This window comes from Falco biarmicus, chromosome 7 (assembly GCF_023638135.1).
Source record: "Falco biarmicus isolate bFalBia1 chromosome 7, bFalBia1.pri, whole genome shotgun sequence".
NCBI lineage: Eukaryota > Metazoa > Chordata > Aves > Falconiformes > Falconidae > Falco > Falco biarmicus.
This window is the reverse complement of record NC_079294.1, coordinates 21,572,394-21,592,515: the sequence shown is the minus strand read 5'-3', so window position 1 is coordinate 21,592,515 and position 20,122 is coordinate 21,572,394. Positions and strand designations below refer to the sequence as shown.

Below are 20,122 nucleotides of genomic sequence, written 5' to 3'. Positions count from 1 at the left end.
AAAAGCCTGGTTTCATCTTCTTGATAAACTTCCCTGTAGGTACTGGAATGCATCTATTATGTTACCTTTAAGTCTTCTCTTCTCTAGGCCAAACGCTTCTTATTCTCTTCCTGAGGTACCCACTTTAAGCCACTGTTGGATACAGTACGCTCAAAGGTAATGGATTACACAAAGTGTTGGTCAGACCCAGAATTGATTTTCTTCTGCTTATTGCTACCAAACACCACTGAAATCTAGTTAGTCTGATTTTACTAACAGAGATGACAAAAATACAGAGTGACAAATTTAGCAGAGGTTATTCATTGATGCATAGCTTGATTAACCTGCCTGTCATATTCTCTTCTCCCAAGTCATAAGGAACACCGCTAATACAACAGGAAGTCATTGCATTAGTCATTCTCTCTAGGAGTCTAGGAGATAAGGTCTTGCACAATATATTGCAAGATTTGTGAGAGGCAATCTTTCATCATTGTCCAAACCCATTTATCAGACTTGATTTCACATACAAATCAATGCGAACATTTTTGATTGAAAATGTTTTTCACAGAAGATAGAATAAGATTATTTTTTTTCAAAAAGGAAGGACCTTTCAAATAAAGAAGGACTTCTCAAAAAAAGAAGGACCAGAAAAGATCTGTTCAGTACACCATTTTTCCAGAACTTTGCCAGTTCTCTCTGAATGACCAAAATGTTAAGCATCTCCTAGAAGGAGTTCCTGAACAGGCTGCATTAACTAGATCAGCTCACTCCCGCATTTTACTACTGCATTCATTCCTTTGAATATCTGTGGGCACCTTTCTCAGGGGAAAACTTAAAGGCCAGAAGTTTGTGATTACAAACAGGAATTTAATACCACATCAGCTTGCTGCCAGGAGGAACTTTCTTTTGATATAAACAAGAGATAGCATGGCTTCAGTCTCCTTTGTTTATCTGAGAATGCTTTTTGCTCTGAGGGCCTTGCTTTGTTTCTTAAAGCTCACAAGAAGATTCTTAAAAGCCTAGGATCACTAAATGGAAGTGACAGGACTACAGCATCTTGCCATTAAATAAGCTTATTTTAGCACCAAAAATCCCCCACCCCATCAACTGTTCTTACAAGAAGGCAGGAGGTATCAACAGCACCACCTACTCTTGCTCTCCAGTCTCCATTTCTGCCTTTGATGCAGTTTAAAGAAAGCGTCAAGTACAGCAGTTCAGCATGAAAACGCATGGGCTTTCCCTCACTGCCTTACGGTCCACAGTTTCAGGTGGGTCACAGAGTGGTTCGGACTTGAGCTCATAGTCTGACTGTAATGGTTGTGGGTTTAAATCTGTAGAAAACATGCACCACTAAGCAATATGTAAGATACAAGCAGCTGCTAACAGGCTCATTCACAATCCGAGGACCACTATACCCACTGGTATTTCTGTTTGTATGTGCGAAAGGCTTGAATACTCTGTGATGACAGCCATTTTACTGTAGTTTCAAAGCTTCCAATAGACTAAAGTCTGATATTCCCTCTCCAAAATAATAGTCACAAGATTAGCCCATTTCAGAAGGAAACTGCCTTGGTGGGCCAGAATTAAGTGGGCCCAGGACACTGACTTCATTTGCTTAAATAGTATGTGCGTCAATGAAAATAATTGCTAAATAAAGAAACCTCCCAGCAATTTTCTTCCAAGTCAACATTCACAAGCTGTGGTTTAGCACTACCCTCCCTTTCGTGAAGCTGTAACACGTTGCAGAGGTTATGAAACTACCAGCATTGGTATAATAAGGGTGGAGTGAGCGAGGGGGTAAGGACAGTTGCCACTTCTGACTCAACGCACATTTTTTCTTGCCATGACACCTTTTCCTCCAAGGTTACCCCAGGAATCTGGTCAACTGGTGTTATTGTTGGATTCCAGGGAAGAGGGGAGGATATAAAGGGATTAGAGAAAATGCCTGAGGTCCCAAGGGCACTGTGAAATTTGGATAACTTATGAGATTCACTGGCTTTTCTGCTTTGCAGGATAAAGCAAGCATTTGAGTCATAAATCCCAGGGAAAAGGGAGAGGGAAGTATCTTTTTTTGTTGTTATTTTAAGGGATGCTCTTACCTTCTCCATCGAAAATAGGCTGGGTTTCCATGGTAGGCGTTGGCTTTGAACCGTCATCTGAATTGAGAGTTAAAAAGAATCGAAAAGAAACTACCATTATTGAGGTAAATACTATCTACTCTCCAGTACTGTTGAATGATTGGGATTTGTACATGGCCCGGCCAAGTCCAGAAAAGAGAGAAGACAGACAGAACAAAAACAGTTTACGCTAACAGCAGTAACATTTTACATAGCAAGCATGCATCAAGCACTATCCTTAGACTTGAAAGAAGCCTCCACCCTTCACTCCCCTCTCCCTCCACAAATCATCGGTGTGCATCACCTGGTAGTCTCCCCTTGTTGCACTGATCAAGCAATCACCTTTTCAGTTTCAGGTGGCTACATATCCCACATAGGTCGCTTCCTGACACAGCAGAGGTCTGAAGATTGCTGTCCCACTGTGTCTTTCTCCTTATTCCTTTTGTTCAAAATAAAATCTCTTCTGAAACTTACCTGTGCAGAACCTGGCACGAGCATTCGCTGCAGAGCTGTTAGAAAGGGATGGTCAATAGAAAATCTTTTTTCTTACAATGTCTGCATCAAGGTGTTCTCTAATTGCAACACTGTGGCAACGTTCTTCTAATTGCAAAATTGTGGGAAAAGAACTTCTCTTACATTAGGTTTTTCATGTGCAAGAACACTCCATGTCTTCTGACCGCAAGTCTTTCATAATTAAAAGCTTCAACCAAAAAAGATTCCCCAGGAAATATAAATCTCAATATTTAGAGACAGACCGCAGAGGGGAGTGTTCAGTTTACACTCTGTTTGGCTTGGTATGCCTATCCATCACACCTGCAGGCCCAGCTTGGATTCAGGCTGCGTATAATTCCTCAGCACTCAGAGGGATCTGCATTTCAAGCCCCAGCTTGGTGCATCTTTACACAGCACTAGAACAGTGGCATAGCATTAAGTGATGCAAAACTCAGTGTGGGCAAGCTAAGCTAAACCGCAGACGAAAGTCTTTTGTTACATTGCATAATTAGAGTATTGCTGGGTTGTAAACTAAGATGAGATTAGGCTAGAATTGCTTTTTTCCCCATTTTTTTTTTTAAATACAGTGACTTAAAATCTACATTATGTAACGACTATCTTTTGCATGTGTTATAGGCAAAGATGACACTAGGCATCAGCAAAGTGGGCAGTAATGTAAAATGTAAAGTTTACACAGTGAAAACCCATTGAGGGGAGGCCAGAAAAGCCAGGCTTGCCACCACCTCCATGATTACCAGATGCACAGGGCAGACAACATTTGGAAGAAAAGTGCATGGGACAGCCCATCCTAGAGACAGCAATAACTGCCCTCAGCTTTCCCTTATATTAGTTTCAATTGCAAAAGTAAGAGACCATTGGAAGGGGAAAGGAAGGACAGAGATGGAAAACAGAGGCTTGCAAACTATTTTTCCACCCCTATCTGTATGTGCAGTTTTATAAAGTAAGCAAAATCCTGAACACCTCTTCCACAGATCATTAATTTGATGCATTTCCACATAAAGTAATCTAATTCACAGAAAGCAAAAATCTGCTGGCAATGCCATTTCAACCTCAGAGATCCGCTGAAGTAAAAGGAGGCTGACAGAAATAAGCAAGAGAGACCTTGTTGTCATTTTCCCTCTTTATCATTGTACTTGGTTTTATGCTTAACCGCAAGCATAGCAAAAAATATTTGGAAGAAAAAATTACTCACCATTTCTCAGTCAACTTTTGTTGTGAGTTTTCCTGTTATTGGGTATTACCAGTAACATGGATAAGCAGCATTATTCTTTAAAAACTTGAGCAACTAATTTCTTGGGAAAATTCCCTGAACTTTGCTTAATTTACAAGAAGGAAGATTTTGCCCTTTAAAGAAATCTTTGGATAGAAGTAAATGGTTATCTTCACTTTGTGTCAGAATATGCTGCTCTGCTTCTGCAAGATCCCAGAAACCACAATTATGACTTGTTATTTATTTAGAATGACAATTTACACTGTAACAAAGCAGCAAGCAGCATGTAAACAGCATGACTGGCTTTACAGATTGGGAAACCAACCCAAAACTGCAGAAGATGCTGGTAGAACAACTGGAAAAGTGAATAATTCTTAAATTATATAAAACAGGAAGACATCTAGCATTAAAAAAAATACCAGTATGATAGTAAGTTTATTCCTATTATTCTCATGAATGCTTCTGCACCGAGTAACTACAGGATTGCTTTTCAGATTTAAAGCAGCAAACCAGAAGCCAACAACGGACAAAAATTAGAAGTGGATCTGAGCCACAGCACTTTATCCAAACCATTATGTGAACTTTGGCAGAACTCGGGACATTTCAGGTTCAAGGGGTTTGTCTTAGGCTCGTGTGTGTGGTGTTTGAAGAACAGAGAGAGCAGCAATTACAATTTGGTAAATACATTCTTCTTAAAGAAAGATAATTTGGTAGCAGTTTTTGTATGAAGTTAGCAATCAGGCTACTGGAGTTTATTAAACAGTGACAGAATAAATGCGGCAAATGGACTAAAATACCAAAGTGACCTTTGAACTGAGGGGCTTGTTTAAGATAATCTCAGTAAAATGGCTCTGTGATCCACACAGTCGTTTCCTCACTGGGTTACTAAGGCCAAATTGTCACTAAGTCCACATTGTAGCAGCACCCACTACAATATTAAGGGTTTTGCAAATAGAGGGAAGTGTAATTATTCCCCTGTTGTTCAAGCAAATCTAGTTCTTTCATCACACATACAAGAAAAAAATGCAATAGGCAAGAGCCCTGTAATTAAATTCACCATATTTCAAAAATCAAAAGCCAGAGATATTTCTGGTTATTTCATTAAAGGTCATGAAATAGTCACATAAAAGACACCATGCTCACTTCCCAGATGCCAGCTTCTTGCTCTGAAACTACCAAATCTACTTCTTAAACTGGAGAATTCTCAGGAGGTCTGAGTGTTTCAATGTAGCTTATGGCAAAAAGCTTCACTTCCATTCCCTTTGGGCAGAACAACCACCCTAATACTTGTCTACTCTCATTTGATTTTTCCTCTCACTCAATACACTGTTCATCACACTGAACATTTGTTCCACTGGCCTGTTTGCTCCTGGTAAAAAAGGAGTAAGTTCTATTTTACATACCCCAAAGTTTTGAACAAACACTTTGTATTCCTTAAAGAAGCATTTTAACAAAGAACAGAAAAATCAAGCGATTTCAGAGATCTGGAGTCTCCTGTGATGTACGGAATATTGTTACTTTGGAACCAAAGGTAATGAAGTATGTTCATCAGGTACAATCTATTCCTCTCTTCAAAACACTATTAAATTCCACACTTTCAAAGAAGGCATGTAACTGCAATGGTTCCTCATGTAGAGCATGTCACAAGGAGGGATCAGAGGCCAAGTTAAGTGCTTCCTAATTCCTCTAGATGGCAATGCATTCAGATCAGGAACTCACGTTCTGCAGAACTGAAGAGGATTTCCTTTGGTTGCAGAATATTCTCAGAGCTTTGATGAAGAGTGCATTGGTATGCTTCTCTTCCATGTTTACAACCCAAGATGAATACCCACTTTCTTTTTCCAAGACCATAGTGAATACATACAGCATCACTCAATGGAATACTTCCCAATGGCACACCGTTGTAAAGCCATAAAACTTGCCTACGGTACACTTGCGGAAGTTGAACTGATTTTTCTGGTTCAATTGGTGTCAACTTAAAAATGGTATTTTTATCTTATCCCTGGTATGCATGAAACAGGCAGATCCAAACAGATCTCCCTAAGCCATTTTCACATTAAGGTACCATGGCTATAAGGCAGAAGTCCACTTGCTACTACTGTCATAAGCTCATAAGCTTAAGAACAGTTTTTGTTGTGTTAGCCTGACAATAATTCAAAACATGGATAATTACTCACGTGCCCAGATCTACCGCTAGTGATGGGCAAGAACTCTTTATGCTTCCACTAGGACTCCCCTCCCTTAGCCTCATCCTTGCAGTATATCTAGCAAGCATCCACATCTGGAATGACTGCAGAGTACACTGGGATTGAGGGACAAAGAGATTCACTTCATGCAAAAGACAACTGTTAAAGTGATCTTTTTACTCTGAATGATAGGCACTGAGGCCATGAACAACTCCAGTTATGTCAGGAGAAATGTAAACTCCCTGACACAGAAAAAGCATAAATTACTATGGAAAAATGTGAAGCAACTGCCTGCTGCTGTGAATCACTGTCTTGCTTCAAGCCACCTAATGGAACCTGGAGAAAGGGGAAACGTTAGGTGAATTAACTTCCTATATTGCATCTCCTACCCAGAAAAGCTACAAAAGCCAACTGAATACTTGTATCACCATATTAGCAGACCAAGATCTATATACTTCCTAAGCAACTTCAACCTTCAGTACATCATTTCTGTGTTCTCACTGGAATCCATGAGACACTCTGTAAACATTTCTACCATTTAAAGAGCACTAGCGTTTATGGAGTCAAACATCCAGGTCTTGTACAAAATCTGGTCTTTTTTAAGTCCACAGCCTGAATGTTATGGTTCCCAGTCTCTGAGTCAGCCTGGGAGAAAAAGAGCATGACAATTTTAAGTGCATAGCTCTGCCACGGGAGGAGGCAGCCTTTTTCCAGTGTCAAGTGGTTCCTTCACTTACCATCATCTCATTTTGAGTGAGCCATTACAGAGCATAGCCGAAGCTAAACAGGCAACTTAGAGCACAGATAGCAAGGACAAGCTAATTCTTAGTGTGTCCTGTTTGATGCAGCAAAGCCCACCTTTAGTGAGTCTGTCAAACCAACAGGAAGGGAGAAGAGCTTTCCTAGGCTTGCGCACTCCTGAAGGACTTAAGTCATACATACACCTTTCTGTGGTTTAAGTAACTCTGGTCAGATGCAACAAAGACCTGCCAGGTCACCTCAAGCTCCCTGTATCTGTGCAGTTCCTGAATCCTGAAGGTATAATTTTACAACTTCAACATTTCTATGTATTACCCCCCCGCTTGGAGGTGTTTTAAGTATTAAAAGATGACAACAAAACTTGTATTTGCACTGCATGGTGTCTTACACAAAAATACATGTCCCTTCTGGTATTGTAGGGGTGGAGCAAATTGTTGCCTTAATCACAATCCTTCCCTGTATCAAGTGAAACAGTTTCAGCAAGTCATAATTAATTTAACAGTCTATGCAACTTTTATGCAGAGACATATATCGCCAATATAAATGCAGAAAGTTAGCACTCATGCCAAAAAAAAACCCCTATTCTTACAATTTAGCCAAATCAAGATCATTTCTTGCCAAGCAGCTGAAATGGAAATGCACCAGTGCAGATACACTTCCCTGCCAAGTTTTCACACCCCTTTCCGTAGAATCACAGAATTGTTTAGGCTGGAAAAGACCTTTAAGATCATTGAGTCCAAACACTTTATGCATGGAGATCCCACAGCTGTTAAGAAAAAGACCAACTTTTTAAATTAAATCAGCAAAAGCAAGTTCTCATTCTTTATAACCTTCATTTTAAGAAACAGCAACAATGTGCTCCCTTTGGATATAACAACCCACAAACACCTGGACATGGACCAAAATACAGAAAAGTTGTGCTTAAAAAGGTGAAAATGTTCCTAAGTGCTGAACATGAAAGGGCTCCGTATGGCTTAAGGAGCTCTTAACTGCAAAGGCTGACTCATATTGTCATTGCAGTAACTTTTTTCCTTCCTACATCAACTATTCTGTACGCCATACAGATGCAGGCAGTGTTTACTTCAACACTGCATTTCAAGCATCATCCAGATACGATGAGGACCCTTCCCCTGTGCCTTCTGGAAGGCATTAGATCCCCCTGCTTCCTCCTTGCAGGTGCATCAACATGAAAAAAAAACACTCAAGCCCTGAGGACTTTGTGGTCCAATGTAGTCAGCGCATTTGTATGGCAGCACAATTCTTTGCCCTGCAAGAAAGCCTATCCCACGCATAGACAGCTGGAAGTAACTCTGACCCCTGTGACACAATTCAAAGCCTCCTCTGTTTGGCTTTTTGATTCCTGATTGACACATTCACTGCCAGGCGGAGATAAATGCTGTTGGGAGGACAATGTTGATCCGCTCCAACTATTCTTGGGAAGGACTTTTTCAGAATAATAAACAAAAAACATTGGTGTGCTTAAATGTTTGAATAGAACTGGAGATAGACAGAGAGGGGACTGGAGTGCCTTACAGAGGCTGGCAAGTCAATTGAAGAGTTAATTGTCTGGGTGTACAATGAGTTTATTCTGACCGAAAACAAAGAGCTCCCTCTTCCTGGGCTTGGTCCTTCAAAAGCAAATGTGTCAAAAGGGGTCTGGAGCAGCACTCTGTATTAATAGCAATGCTCTCGTCTCTGGGATTTGGCGGTTTAAAACTGTTGAATCCCAAGCTTCAGATAGGCTGTCTCTAAAATCCAAAGTCCTCATTTACTGCTTATATTCTCAAGGTACTTCTACAGCAATTAGCCAAAACAAACCTGCCCTCTAACTTTTCATTCCTCGTAGCTTTCAAACAGCTCCTTTTCAAAAATAAAGGCACAGCAAGATATTACCCTTCAGACACAATGCTGTAGACACCTTCCCCAAAATGAGATCCAGTTTTATATTATTTCAATTATGTATCATTTGAAAAGAGGCAGTTTAAACAAAACAAGTGGCCCTGAATGTCTCATACTTGGGAAGATACAGAAGCCCAGTCCACATCTGGGCCTGCATTTCAGAGCGCAAACTATAATAGGTCAAACCCACACAATGTCCAAACACACCCCCTGCCTCTGGGAAAGTTCAGATCCAGATTCAGATTTGAACTTTGCAGGTTGAACCAAGCCCTATGGTAATTACCGCTTAAATACCTGACTCACTTCTGTAAGTTATGCAAACTGTTCTGTGGGAGGAAAAAAAAAAGAAGAGAAAAAAAAAAAAAGAAAAAAAAAGTCTTCCTAGTACTGCAGTATGGAAGAAAACGCATCTGAAAATTAAACCATTATGATTTACCACCTCGATGGCAAAACTCTTACAGATTTTGGTGCTAATGCAGAGACATAGATGTTATTCTAGGGACAAGTAGAAGCTCGAAGGTTCAGAGAATTAAGCTAAGCTGGTTGTGAACTGTCCAGCGACAAAAAATTTGCTTGAGTACTTGTTAAAAGTTGTTGCTTTCACCCACTCATAGAAATCTAGCATTTCAAGTATTTTTCCTCAGGTATACAGGCATGTTTCCAAACAGAAGACAAAGTGAGAACCTTAAAATAATTAAAGCACTCGCCTAATTCAAACTTGAGACTCACCCTTTGCTCTCCCCTTTCTTAAGCTAAGTTCCCAACTATAGTGCTATCAACTAATTTGGGAGGGCAGCAGGGAGCCACAAGTTTATGAGAACTCTCTTTTGTTCTAGCAAGTAATAAATGAGAGGTTCAAAACCTTGAAACCTGCGAAATAACATTTCTTGGTTTTCAGCCAGTTTCTCTCTAAATTGTGAACAGTAAACTGCACTCTTAACCAATTTTGCAGGCTTGGAGTTTTGGACAAGAAACAGCAGTATCTCCCAAGTAGCCCGGATACAGCAGTAATTCCAAACAGGGAACCTGCACACAGTTCTGCTGTTTTGAACTCAACTAGACTTTTCAGTTCATTTTTGGGCTGAAGTCCAACACAAAGATCATCTTTTTTTATCAAAGCAATTTTTCCATAAGAGATGGGCACAGAAGCAGATGATTTGATTTCAGTTTGGTTAATAGAGCATCTCTATTGCAAGGAAGATGTTGGATGGAGAAGACCTGTAACTACGCATAGGTTTGCCTTATGCAGTTTTACAGTTTTCAGGCTCCACAGTTAAATTCCTAACCAAAAGGCAAGACGGGTCTCTTCAAAGATGTGGAAGTAATAGGAAAATAAATGCCCAAGGCCAGATTTGAACTTTATTTGCTAAAAAGGAGAAGCAGGTAGTAAAGGTCAGGTTAGTTTGAGATCATCTGCAGTTTAAAGTTGCACAAAAAGCTTTATTTTCATCAAAGTGGAATCACTCTCAAGCTGAGGGCATTGTCATGTCCGCTCCCCATCCCCCCCACCCCATCTTCAGAGGCTTGTTATTCCCACCTTCCCCAAACAATCCCCACCGCAGTTTCATTCGTGAAGCCAGACAGAAATCACACGGTGCTGTATGACTTAGAAATACATGCTGTTGTCATCAGTCCTGACCTAACTTTAGTTATGTCCCTACCCCAAAGAGAATGGCAACTAGCTTGACAATGGTTTTATTCGTCTTAAGTCAAAACCTTCAATTCACTCCCAGAGTGGCTCAAATTGCCAGGAGAAGAAAGAAAGAAAGAAAGAAAAAAAAAAGAAAAAAAAAGGGAAAAAGCTTATAAGAACCTGCTTATCATCCTTTAAAAGACTCTTGAGGGAGCTGCTAAGATGGCAAGTCACACATTTTTGTTAATCTACCATTTCCACTATACCAGGTTTGACCATTTCTCCCTTTGAACAGAGTTTCTCCCCCCCCCCCTCATAGATAAAGTGTCATCATTCTTTGGAATAAGGTAGTATTACTCTAGTATTGCTGCATCCTTTCTATCCTGCTGCTGTTCTTGCCACCCTGCTGAGATAATAATCAAAAAGTCATTTCTGTATAAACTATGCAATACTTTTATCTAGAAAAATGAGCGTATTCCAGATTCCACAGTGTCAGAGTCCATCCTCCTTTGTATCGTTCAGATAGCAGCAGGGACAACACTAAAATCCCTCTTTGGCCTGAAGTCCGTTGGCCCCACTGTACAGCTTGCCTAGAAACACTACACAAACGCCATACATTTACACATAAACCTGTTTATTTCACAGCAGATAATTTCAGAACACAGTATTTTACAGCACACAAGCTGTGAGCCCATCCTCACCAGCCACACAAACATGGTTAAAAAACCAAAACACTCATTGAACTACTTGTTGAAGAAAGAGAAGTGAAGCAAAGCTCAGAGCCCCAGCTCAGTTTCCAGGCTCTGCTTTGGTCATCTGGTAGTTTTCAGGCAGGATCACCACCTGCATATTGTAGCAGACTAATGTTTCACAGCTTCTAGCCATGTTCTGCACAGTTAAAGATGAGAACCTGTGACCACCACCAAGCATGGCTATTTTCCTTATGTATTAGCAGTAATTTCAGTGGCATAAAAAAAACTCAGCTACAACAATACACTGGAAGGCTATTGGAATACCTTCAAACCTAAAAAACTCATATAGGTTGCAGAAGGAGGCTCCCTATAGAAGTAGAGAATATTTTTCATTCAGCTGCATGCGTAGTTGTCCTTCAAAAGTCAAATATCCCCCTACTGATACAGACACGCATACTCAATTTGAAACAGAGGGTAGCTAAAGGAACCAAGGGGTTCTGGATGGGACTTTTGGGATTGGACATAACACATAGCATCAAAAACTACCTGTTACCAAAAATTGTGACTACTTGATGCTTGCTGAAAAATCATGACATATTTCCTAGTGGACAATGGCAGCTGGCTGTGGGCATGGCACTCAGTTTCAACACGGAGCCTCCAAGGCTCATTTTGACCAGCAGATACCTTCACAGGTCAACTGGTGTAGAAAAGCCGTGCTGTGGTAAATGCAAGCCAGCAACTATATGGCTGTAAATCCAGCACTTCCCTTTTGCTCTAGAGGAAAGAATCAAGGTAATGAAAAGTAGAGGAAGAATAGGAATAACCTGATTCTTCAGGGAGATAAGCAATTGAAAGGAAATAAAACAGCTGTAATAAACAGTGAATAAAGAAGAATTAGGCCCTGCATCTGTGTAACAAAAGTTGTATCTAAAGTGCATATCAATATTGGTTACAATGAAATTATTTGGAAAAGGTCATGCAAATCCACAGAAGGGATGTTAGGCCATCTTGTCCCAAGAAGAAGCAGAGCCCATAGTAAAAAAGGGAGAAAAGGGAGGCAAGTCAGAAGAGGCAGTGTGGTACGTGGCTGCTCCAGACAACGCTTCCCCTGTGAAGCTTAGTGCCAGGGGAGAGGACAGGCAGAACACAGGAAAACACAGCAGCAATATTATAAGGGCTGGGTAAATCACAGTCCCCCTTCAGCAAGAGTTGGGGTTCACATTATTAGGAATGTTTGTTGGGGGTTTTTTTCCAGAGCAGAAACAAACTTCAAAGTGTCAGTGTTACTTAGACTCTGGAGTGATGAGATCAAGGAATCGGCAATAGCCAGCACTGAGAAAGCTTAAAAATAGATCGAAGGAGAAGTGGAGGAAGAGAGCCTTATTTTTTTTATAGCTTCCTACTTGGTGGAAACATACATTTTTATCTTACCCTGTAAGCACTAGAAGTATGATAGATACTGCAGGATTTTAAACCACAGTATCTTAATTTTGAACCATCTTCCATTTGGCTCACTGCCTTGAGTGACATTTGAAATAAAACAGGGAGCAAAAAAGTTTCCGCAAAAGAAATATTTCACTTAAGACACCATATCTCATAGCAAGATTTTGGCACCTGACATCATCCCAGACTTGGAGAGAAGTTTGCAGGAAGTTCTATAGCATTGTCAACAGCTGCCTGATCACTGCTGGCAAAAGCAACAACCACCGTAGGACTGTTTAGTTTAGCCTCTCTCATTTGATTCTACCTACAATATCACGTCATCTTCTTCCAGAAGCCTCTGCTTTGATGTGAAGTATTCCCTGTTTCCCCCTCAACACACATACACCATCCTTGACTACCTCTCCCAAAAGGCTGCTCAGAGTCCACAATCAACTCCACCTTGTTGCTTCTAGGCTGTGTAAAAGGCCAGATACTTGCAGCTGTAGAAAGGGGAGCACATCTGAAAAATCCCACAAGGTTATTTGATTCTGATATTAGACTGCTTTGCTGAACAAGGAAAAAAATTAGCAATTGTTATGTTATGCAAGCTTCATATGAGTAATGATCAGATCCCTAGCTTTGGGAATGTTTTAGAAGCTACCTGAAATATATGGTGGCCTGGGGCAAGGGGCATGAAGGGTGTGATTGGAATTTCACCATCTCTCTTCCCTGTCTCCGCAACATCACACACTTTCCCTTTCACTCCTCTCCTTCCAGCTCTGGTCTCTTCAAGGTAAAGACTCTATAAACTCCCCCACATCTTCAAGGAGTATGGCCTGTAAGTGGGGGGTGGAGACGGCAGCAAATTTCCCAGATCAATGGCCATTTGAAATTCAGACATATGGCTGAAGCCCTACAGCTGCATGTGTTAATTACCACATGTGTCCCCTGTAAAGCAGTCTGTTAAACACAAAAAGAAAACAGAAGAGAAAAAAGCCATTCCAAGGGATTAAGTAAATAGTCTAAATTTTTGACCCTGCTCCCCCAGACACATGGCCATGTATAAGAACACAAGCTCCCTTCCTTTCTTACGACACCTGCATGCTGAGGAAGCATAAGACCCCTTCCACCCCAAGCCACGTGCATTGAACCTACCTCAAAGTGTACTTTCCCCTTCCAGCTCCCCCCTCCTCCTGCCCAGCCTCTTCTCTCACCAGCCCCTCTCCCTTTCTCCTTTAGAGGACTAATTCCTGGCTGACAACCAGACTAGTCCTGGGCTTACAATACGCCTTTTCATTTCCTCACAGGCAAAGAGAATGGATACCTCGCTGCTACGTCTGTAGTGCATGTGTGCAAATGAGGGAAAGGGGAAAAAAAACCTGTATTTTTTTCACTGCTTGTTTCTGTAGGTTCCACCACCACACCACCCACCCCCCCCAAATCAGAGTAGAGGTTCAGGGCTTTAGTGAGTGAGCACAACTCTGCTCTCTAACTATATTGCCCCAGCTAGTTCACCCCAGGATCTGGATTTAGTCTAAAGGATTTTTTTGTATTTGATTATGAAATTGAAGAATAGTTTTCCTACATGAAGGAATAGGCAGGGTAACAGAGTAGCGCTGGAAGGACCTCCAAAGGATCTAATGTGCTTCAGAAAGAAATCTGTATGTATAAAACAAAGCACGTCTCAAAAATATATACAATGTACTAGTGACACCACATTCTCAAAATAAAAGTATTTTTATTTTAAAAGGAGGAAGGTCATTCCTCAAAGATGCCTTATAGTCTGCCAGACATCTACAGATTGACTGTTCAAAACGAGCCCAAGACAATTGATCTTAAGAACTATCATCATTTAAAGGCATATTTGTGAGCAGCTGAATAGTCAAGATGAAACTTGTCAAGTCCTTACACTTGCAAACTGCTTTGCTGCAGCACTAAAAGTCTCATCAGAATCTGAGCACAGCGACATCTAATAAAAGACAGACATAGCGCACAGTAATTCAGTCTGTCAGGAAAACTTCTCCAGTCCCTAGCATTCATCAAAGCATTCTGCAATACATGTCCCTTGCTGTCAACATAAAACAAAAACCCAGATGACTGTATGGAGGGAAGCCATTATTCCAGATAGATCTGTTCTAAAGTAGCTTTGATTCCCATAGGTGTGGTCTCAGGAACTCAAACAAACATCGTGGTTGCCTCTTCAGCTTCCCCCCTACCTTACTTACCAGCACACATGCTCTGTATGCGTTCAAGCTTTGCCATCACAATTTTACAGTTTCTCTCTTACAGAGAAATCCTGGCAGAGCTCACAGAGCAAAGGACTTGAAAGGAAAGTACTTCCAATCCCTCAGCTGAACCCCTGCACCCAGGACAAAGTATGTTTCCTGGTGCATTATGCTGATTTGAAAGAAAATGACACAAAAACATTAAGATGCCTAGATTCTTCTGCAGGATGCAAATACTCAAACAAAATAGGGTCATGTTAGGCTGCTACAAGAAAACAACTTCTAGCTTCACTTAACTGCAAACCCAGCAATTTCTCCAATTCATCCTCGGGTTTATTTTTAAGAAACAGCTACAGAAGACAGGAAGTCTACTAGGACTATTAATTTCAAAGTTATAATGATGCTGTTTTTAAAGATCTAAAGAAATACATAGTGTAATAGTGTAACATCTTGGCATGCTGATCTAGACACTCAAAGAGCATGGGAAGAATTTTAACAACTCTTTAAAAAAGAAAAGGTGTTGAGGCCACATAGCTACAAAGTATTTAAATGACAAAAACAACCCACAGACCCCCAGAACAATTCCATTTCTCTGCACGCTGTAATTGGTCAGACACCAGAAATCTGTGTATAGCACATAAACAGTTAATAATACCTTAACAGATGTGGCTTAATCAATTGTTAGCCTGCTTATTAGATTTACTCACCAGGCTGCTCAATACTATGACTTAATCATTTAAAAACCTTTACAGCTGTCCTTAAGTCATTACAGACATGAGTAGTCTGTAGATTGCTATAATAACACTTGTAAACTACAATTTTATTAAGTCATATTATATAGACTAACCTACCGATTAGAACTGTTGCTTTATAGATGAAAGCAGAATTCTTGCATTATATCAAACAAAATATACCTTAAAACAGAATTTGCCTTCTGCTGAAACTTGCCAATGAAACTTTCTTCAGTCTCAAATTTGATACATATGTTCTGAGGCCCACAAAAAAAACGTCTTAATGAAAACTAAACAATTTCAGACAAGTCAGTGATGAGGGGACCCAAAAGGATTGGTCTTAATTGTACTGTTTATGTAGCAAATTTGGGGTTGAATTTTTCTTCTAGACCTTAATATTTCTAAAATCTGTTTGATTTATGACTATCTCTAAGTGTTTCTTACAATACTGCACTACTCTGGAAAAGTGACTCAGTATACGCAGTTTTGTAAAATTACATTCCTCTGTTCTCACAAAAAATGATCACAAGTCCTGACTAAAAGCTGGGTTCTCTCTGTCTTACAAAATCTGTAAATAATGGCAAACTACAATCTGCCATACCTGTGAAAATCACTTTCTTCCTACAGTTACATTTAACTGGAATTTAATAAACAATTTTGTAGATTATGTACAGTATAGGATTAGCAATAGGAACCAGAGTTCTGAATATCTATAATCAGTAGGTTCTCCAGTTTGAAGTAATGATATTTTTATAGTACAGAAGCAAACTTCAATTCCACCACTAAGTTTGCTTGGAAATATAAATATGAGCTAACCAAAATCCTACGTGCTACAAATCCCATCAACAGCATTTTTTTTAATTCACAGACCACTCAGGCTTTTGCAGGACAGTGGTTTTGTTGCATTAATCTCTCCCAGTTACTTCTCAGTCACCTGAGGTTTTATCCCAGTTTCATGAAAAGCAGCACACAATCATGTTTCTCCCAGAGATGATTTCCTGCCCCCTGTTAAATTTTATCAGGACAGACTGCGAAGCTGTCACCATCAGCATGTGGTGGGACAACGAAGCTTTTGCACACCCAGAGGACTTGGAGCACAGCAAATCTGCTGCTTTCAGGAAGCAGACTTATTATATATGCATAGCACAGTCTGACTTTCCACATAGCAACACTATACATACAGCTCTGTCCAGAAGCATCAAAGCGTATGTGCACACTTCTGGGTAAAATATACACATGTACATGAAAAGACCTGACAGACAGTTGTCAGCGCTAGTCTAGGAATACTACGTGACAAAGTTAAACAGTTCAGAAAGTAATTTTTGCATGGAAATACTCCCTCATCCAGACTTATAAACTAGTATATTACTTATTTTAAAATAAGTACATAACAGATGCAGAAGAATTTTTTGGGTAGCACTGTGGGCTTAGTACCTCCTAACGTTCTGCAAGAAATTCATCATAAAATGATGCTCACCAGCTAGAACCATCACTTGAAGACATACTGCCCCAGTAAATTTATATTTCTTACACCTTACTGACAAAGGCCAAACAATATTTCTCTATCTTTCCTGTACCCTCCACAAGCTGCTAAAAATATGACAGAGCTTTTTCTCAGTATTTATAAGGTTGGAGAGGCAGGAAGAACTGGGCACTTGAGGCTTGGTTTGTGTAACAGTACAGCTCTGTTTCAGATTTGATCAGTATCCGGTTAACTCCAGAAAGAACTAGAGAAGACAAAAACCAAAGTCCCAGTCTCAGGTTTTGGTCACACTTCAACTTGATGATTTTGTCAAGATATTATCTGTATTCTGAGACATAGGCTAATGTACTAACACCTGTGGAGGCAGCATGCTCCCCTCCCTGCAAGCTGACAGCAGGTGAATTAGTGCCAGCTGCACCTGACTTCTTACCACCAGCAGACAAAGCTTCCAGGTCTCCATGTACAAACGGTTCCATTTATCTATATCAGCACAAGCCATCCTCCACTTGGGGTTGCCCGAGGAGAACATTCACCCTTTACTGCTTAGTGCAATTACTGACTCAGACTAATGGCTCATTACTGATTCAAATTGCTTAGTCTACTGGCTGCATTAACATTTTCTAGAGGTAAGACCCATGGAAACAGCAGAAAGAGCACCACAGAATGGGCCAAGTTGCCCATGATTGCAGCAGAGAACTTCCCTGCAACGAAGCCTGCCTTTAAGCCTGTTTCTCACAGTTAAACCCACAAAAAGGAACCCGATTCTAGATGTTTAATTGACAGGAATTTTAAATTGTTCATCTTGGGTTCCTCAAATTACTTCAGTGTTTTCTTGTAGGCTACAAACTCATTGGGCAAACTTTTTGCAACACCATACAAGAGTCATGTCTACATGTAACATAGTAAGTGTAAAACAAACTCAGCCCAGGCTTTGCCTTCTGTGGGGCCATCAAAACTTTCATTTCAGCAACATTACTGTACCTGCCCCAGGTTCAGCGAATTGCAAATGTTATTGCCACCTTTTGCAATAGGGGAAAAAGGCAAGTCAAAGCAGGTCTTGAACTTTACGCAGTGCAAGAGACTTTATAAAAGAAAAAGTTCATACCACTCAAGACTCTTCATGACTGACACTGACAGTTTATCCAGCCCATATTTACCCCATATACTTGCATCATTATTTAATCCCAGATTATAGAGCCAAGCTTCCTTTCCCATTTCCTTTATTCAGATGATTTAAAAATTGTATCAACACCACACACAACGCCCAGAATAGTTAACCACCACTAACAAACCACTATTCCCAGATATTTTTTTTCCCTCTTCACTCTCCCAATCTCTCCACTTCTAATTCACTCAGTTTCTAGTTTTAAGAAGGAAGACCAAGTGACTTTATGGAGATAAGCAGTGACACGGCTGCTTTTTACATTCCTCTGTCTCCCAGTGAGCCCACTTTTTAAAACCTGCTTGGTGACTGTGAAAGACACTACTCATAGCTGCAATATGCCAAATCTGTAGCTTTGAGCTCCTAAGCCCCAGCATTCCTCAGATAAAGAAAATAAGGTTTTGTTTTGTTTCATGTTTGCTTGTTTTGTTTCAAATGTGTGGCGCAATTTCCCTTTGGCTAGGAAGGAACATTCTGCATTCTTTAGGCAGGGAAGAAATCCAGTCATGTTGGCTCCAAGGATGCCTTTCACTGCTTCTTAAAACATTAACAGCCTCACAGTATGAGAGAGGGGGGAGATCCAGCTCTCTAGGGGACAGTATGAATCTTCCAAGTCTCTCTGGCCTTTCAAATGAAGCAGCAACTGCAGTAAATTAGGGCAAGAAGCTCCTTACAAGAAAGGATAGTACAAGGAACATGTCAGAATAAGGAACAGACAGCAACAGAGATTGGCAGGTTCTGGATATCCTAATCCCAACCAAGAGTAACTGCATACTCTAACAAAGGTCCTGGAAACTTGCTCTTCACTTACAGGATGAATTCGGCATAGAAAGGACAGTGGTAAATGTCTGAGCTGCAAAGTCCACACACTGAGTATGTCCTGGACAGCCTGGGTTTCCATTCCACCTCAGATGAACACGCCTCCATCTCGCTGGGCCTTCCAGCAACAGAGCACTTCTCAGACACAGAACAAATCATTATAGCTATTTCAAAATTCTACATTTAGTGCCAATTTAATTTGATTTAAATTACCTTACAGGGCAAATCATATGAGTAACTGGCATTGCATCATACAGCAATAGCAGCAATGTAAACATGGGCAACCAGAGCACGGGATTCAAAAATAAAAAGGATTTCTTGCCAGCACTCTTGCCTGTTCTCTGCATAAAGCTCCACAGAACCACTTACGGAGCTACATGCCAAGCCATGTGACCATAAAGCCATTACATTTTCTTTTCCACAGTAGTGACAGAACCTGTGAGTGGAATCACGTTACCTCACATCTTCTGGTGACTCCATCGTACCTATTGACCCCCAGAAATTAGGGCTAAACAGGATGGAAACATTTGGAGGAGAGTTATTACCAATAACCAGTCTTCTTCTCTTTCCAGCATTAATTCATCTCTTCTAAAGGAGAGCTAACGTGCTAATAAAGCCTTCATTTATTACCCAAAAGCTTAAGCCTACCCATCTGCACTGTTTCTAAGGCAGAGCAGCCTCCATCCAAAAAACTATTTTGCCCTGAAGACTTTAAACTTTGTGTGATGCTGGTGCCTTTTATTAGCTCCATATTTTACATTCCTGTATGAATGGGAGAAAAGAAATCACTTTTGAGAGTCTTAGTTTTTCCTTTTCTTCCCGAAAGTGCCTATTCCATGCCAGATAATACTCTTTCACTCAGAGACCCTAATTCAGGGATGGAAAGAGGACTCTGCTTTGCAGTGGGAAAAAGCCAAAAGCTCCCAAGTCAGGTGACAGCTGCCCAGAGTGATGTCAGAAGTTTCAAAGCTGTGCCTCTATAACAGAAAGGTCAACACTGACTCAGTTCCTGCTGGACCCCTCCTCATCCTGCCCTTTTTGTCTTCTTGCAAAGGGCAATCTTTGCAAAAAGTCTGAACACTCAGCTAGAATGGATGGTTACATGCACACTGGCTAGCCACCAGTCTTCAGAGAAGCCAGACCTCCAACAGCCACCTTCCTGCAAGGCAGCCAGGCTGTTCTTGGTTCCAACTTGCTTACAAGAGCTGATACTGGAGTTCTGAATCAGGGTAACTTAAGTCAAGAAAAAACACTGATAAGAAAGACAAATTCATTTTTAGATTAGGCATTCA

The 20,122-nt window shown here is 40.6% G+C and overlaps 1 protein-coding gene across 5 annotated transcripts in view; it reads right to left on the bottom strand.

Annotated features, from left to right (window-relative positions):
- SMOC1 (SPARC related modular calcium binding 1) overlaps window positions 1-20,122 on the bottom strand; it is a 134,431-nt gene that overhangs the window by 47,200 nt on the left and 67,109 nt on the right. For 4 of the 5 annotated variants that reach the window (XM_056347093.1, XM_056347094.1, XM_056347096.1 and 1 more), the window contains exon 6: window positions 2,079-2,168. In XM_056347093.1, the coding sequence (XP_056203068.1) occupies window positions 2,079-2,168 (90 nt within the window). The remainder of the gene's footprint in view (window positions 1-2,078; window positions 2,169-20,122) is intronic. The other variant, XM_056347095.1, reaches the window with a different exon arrangement.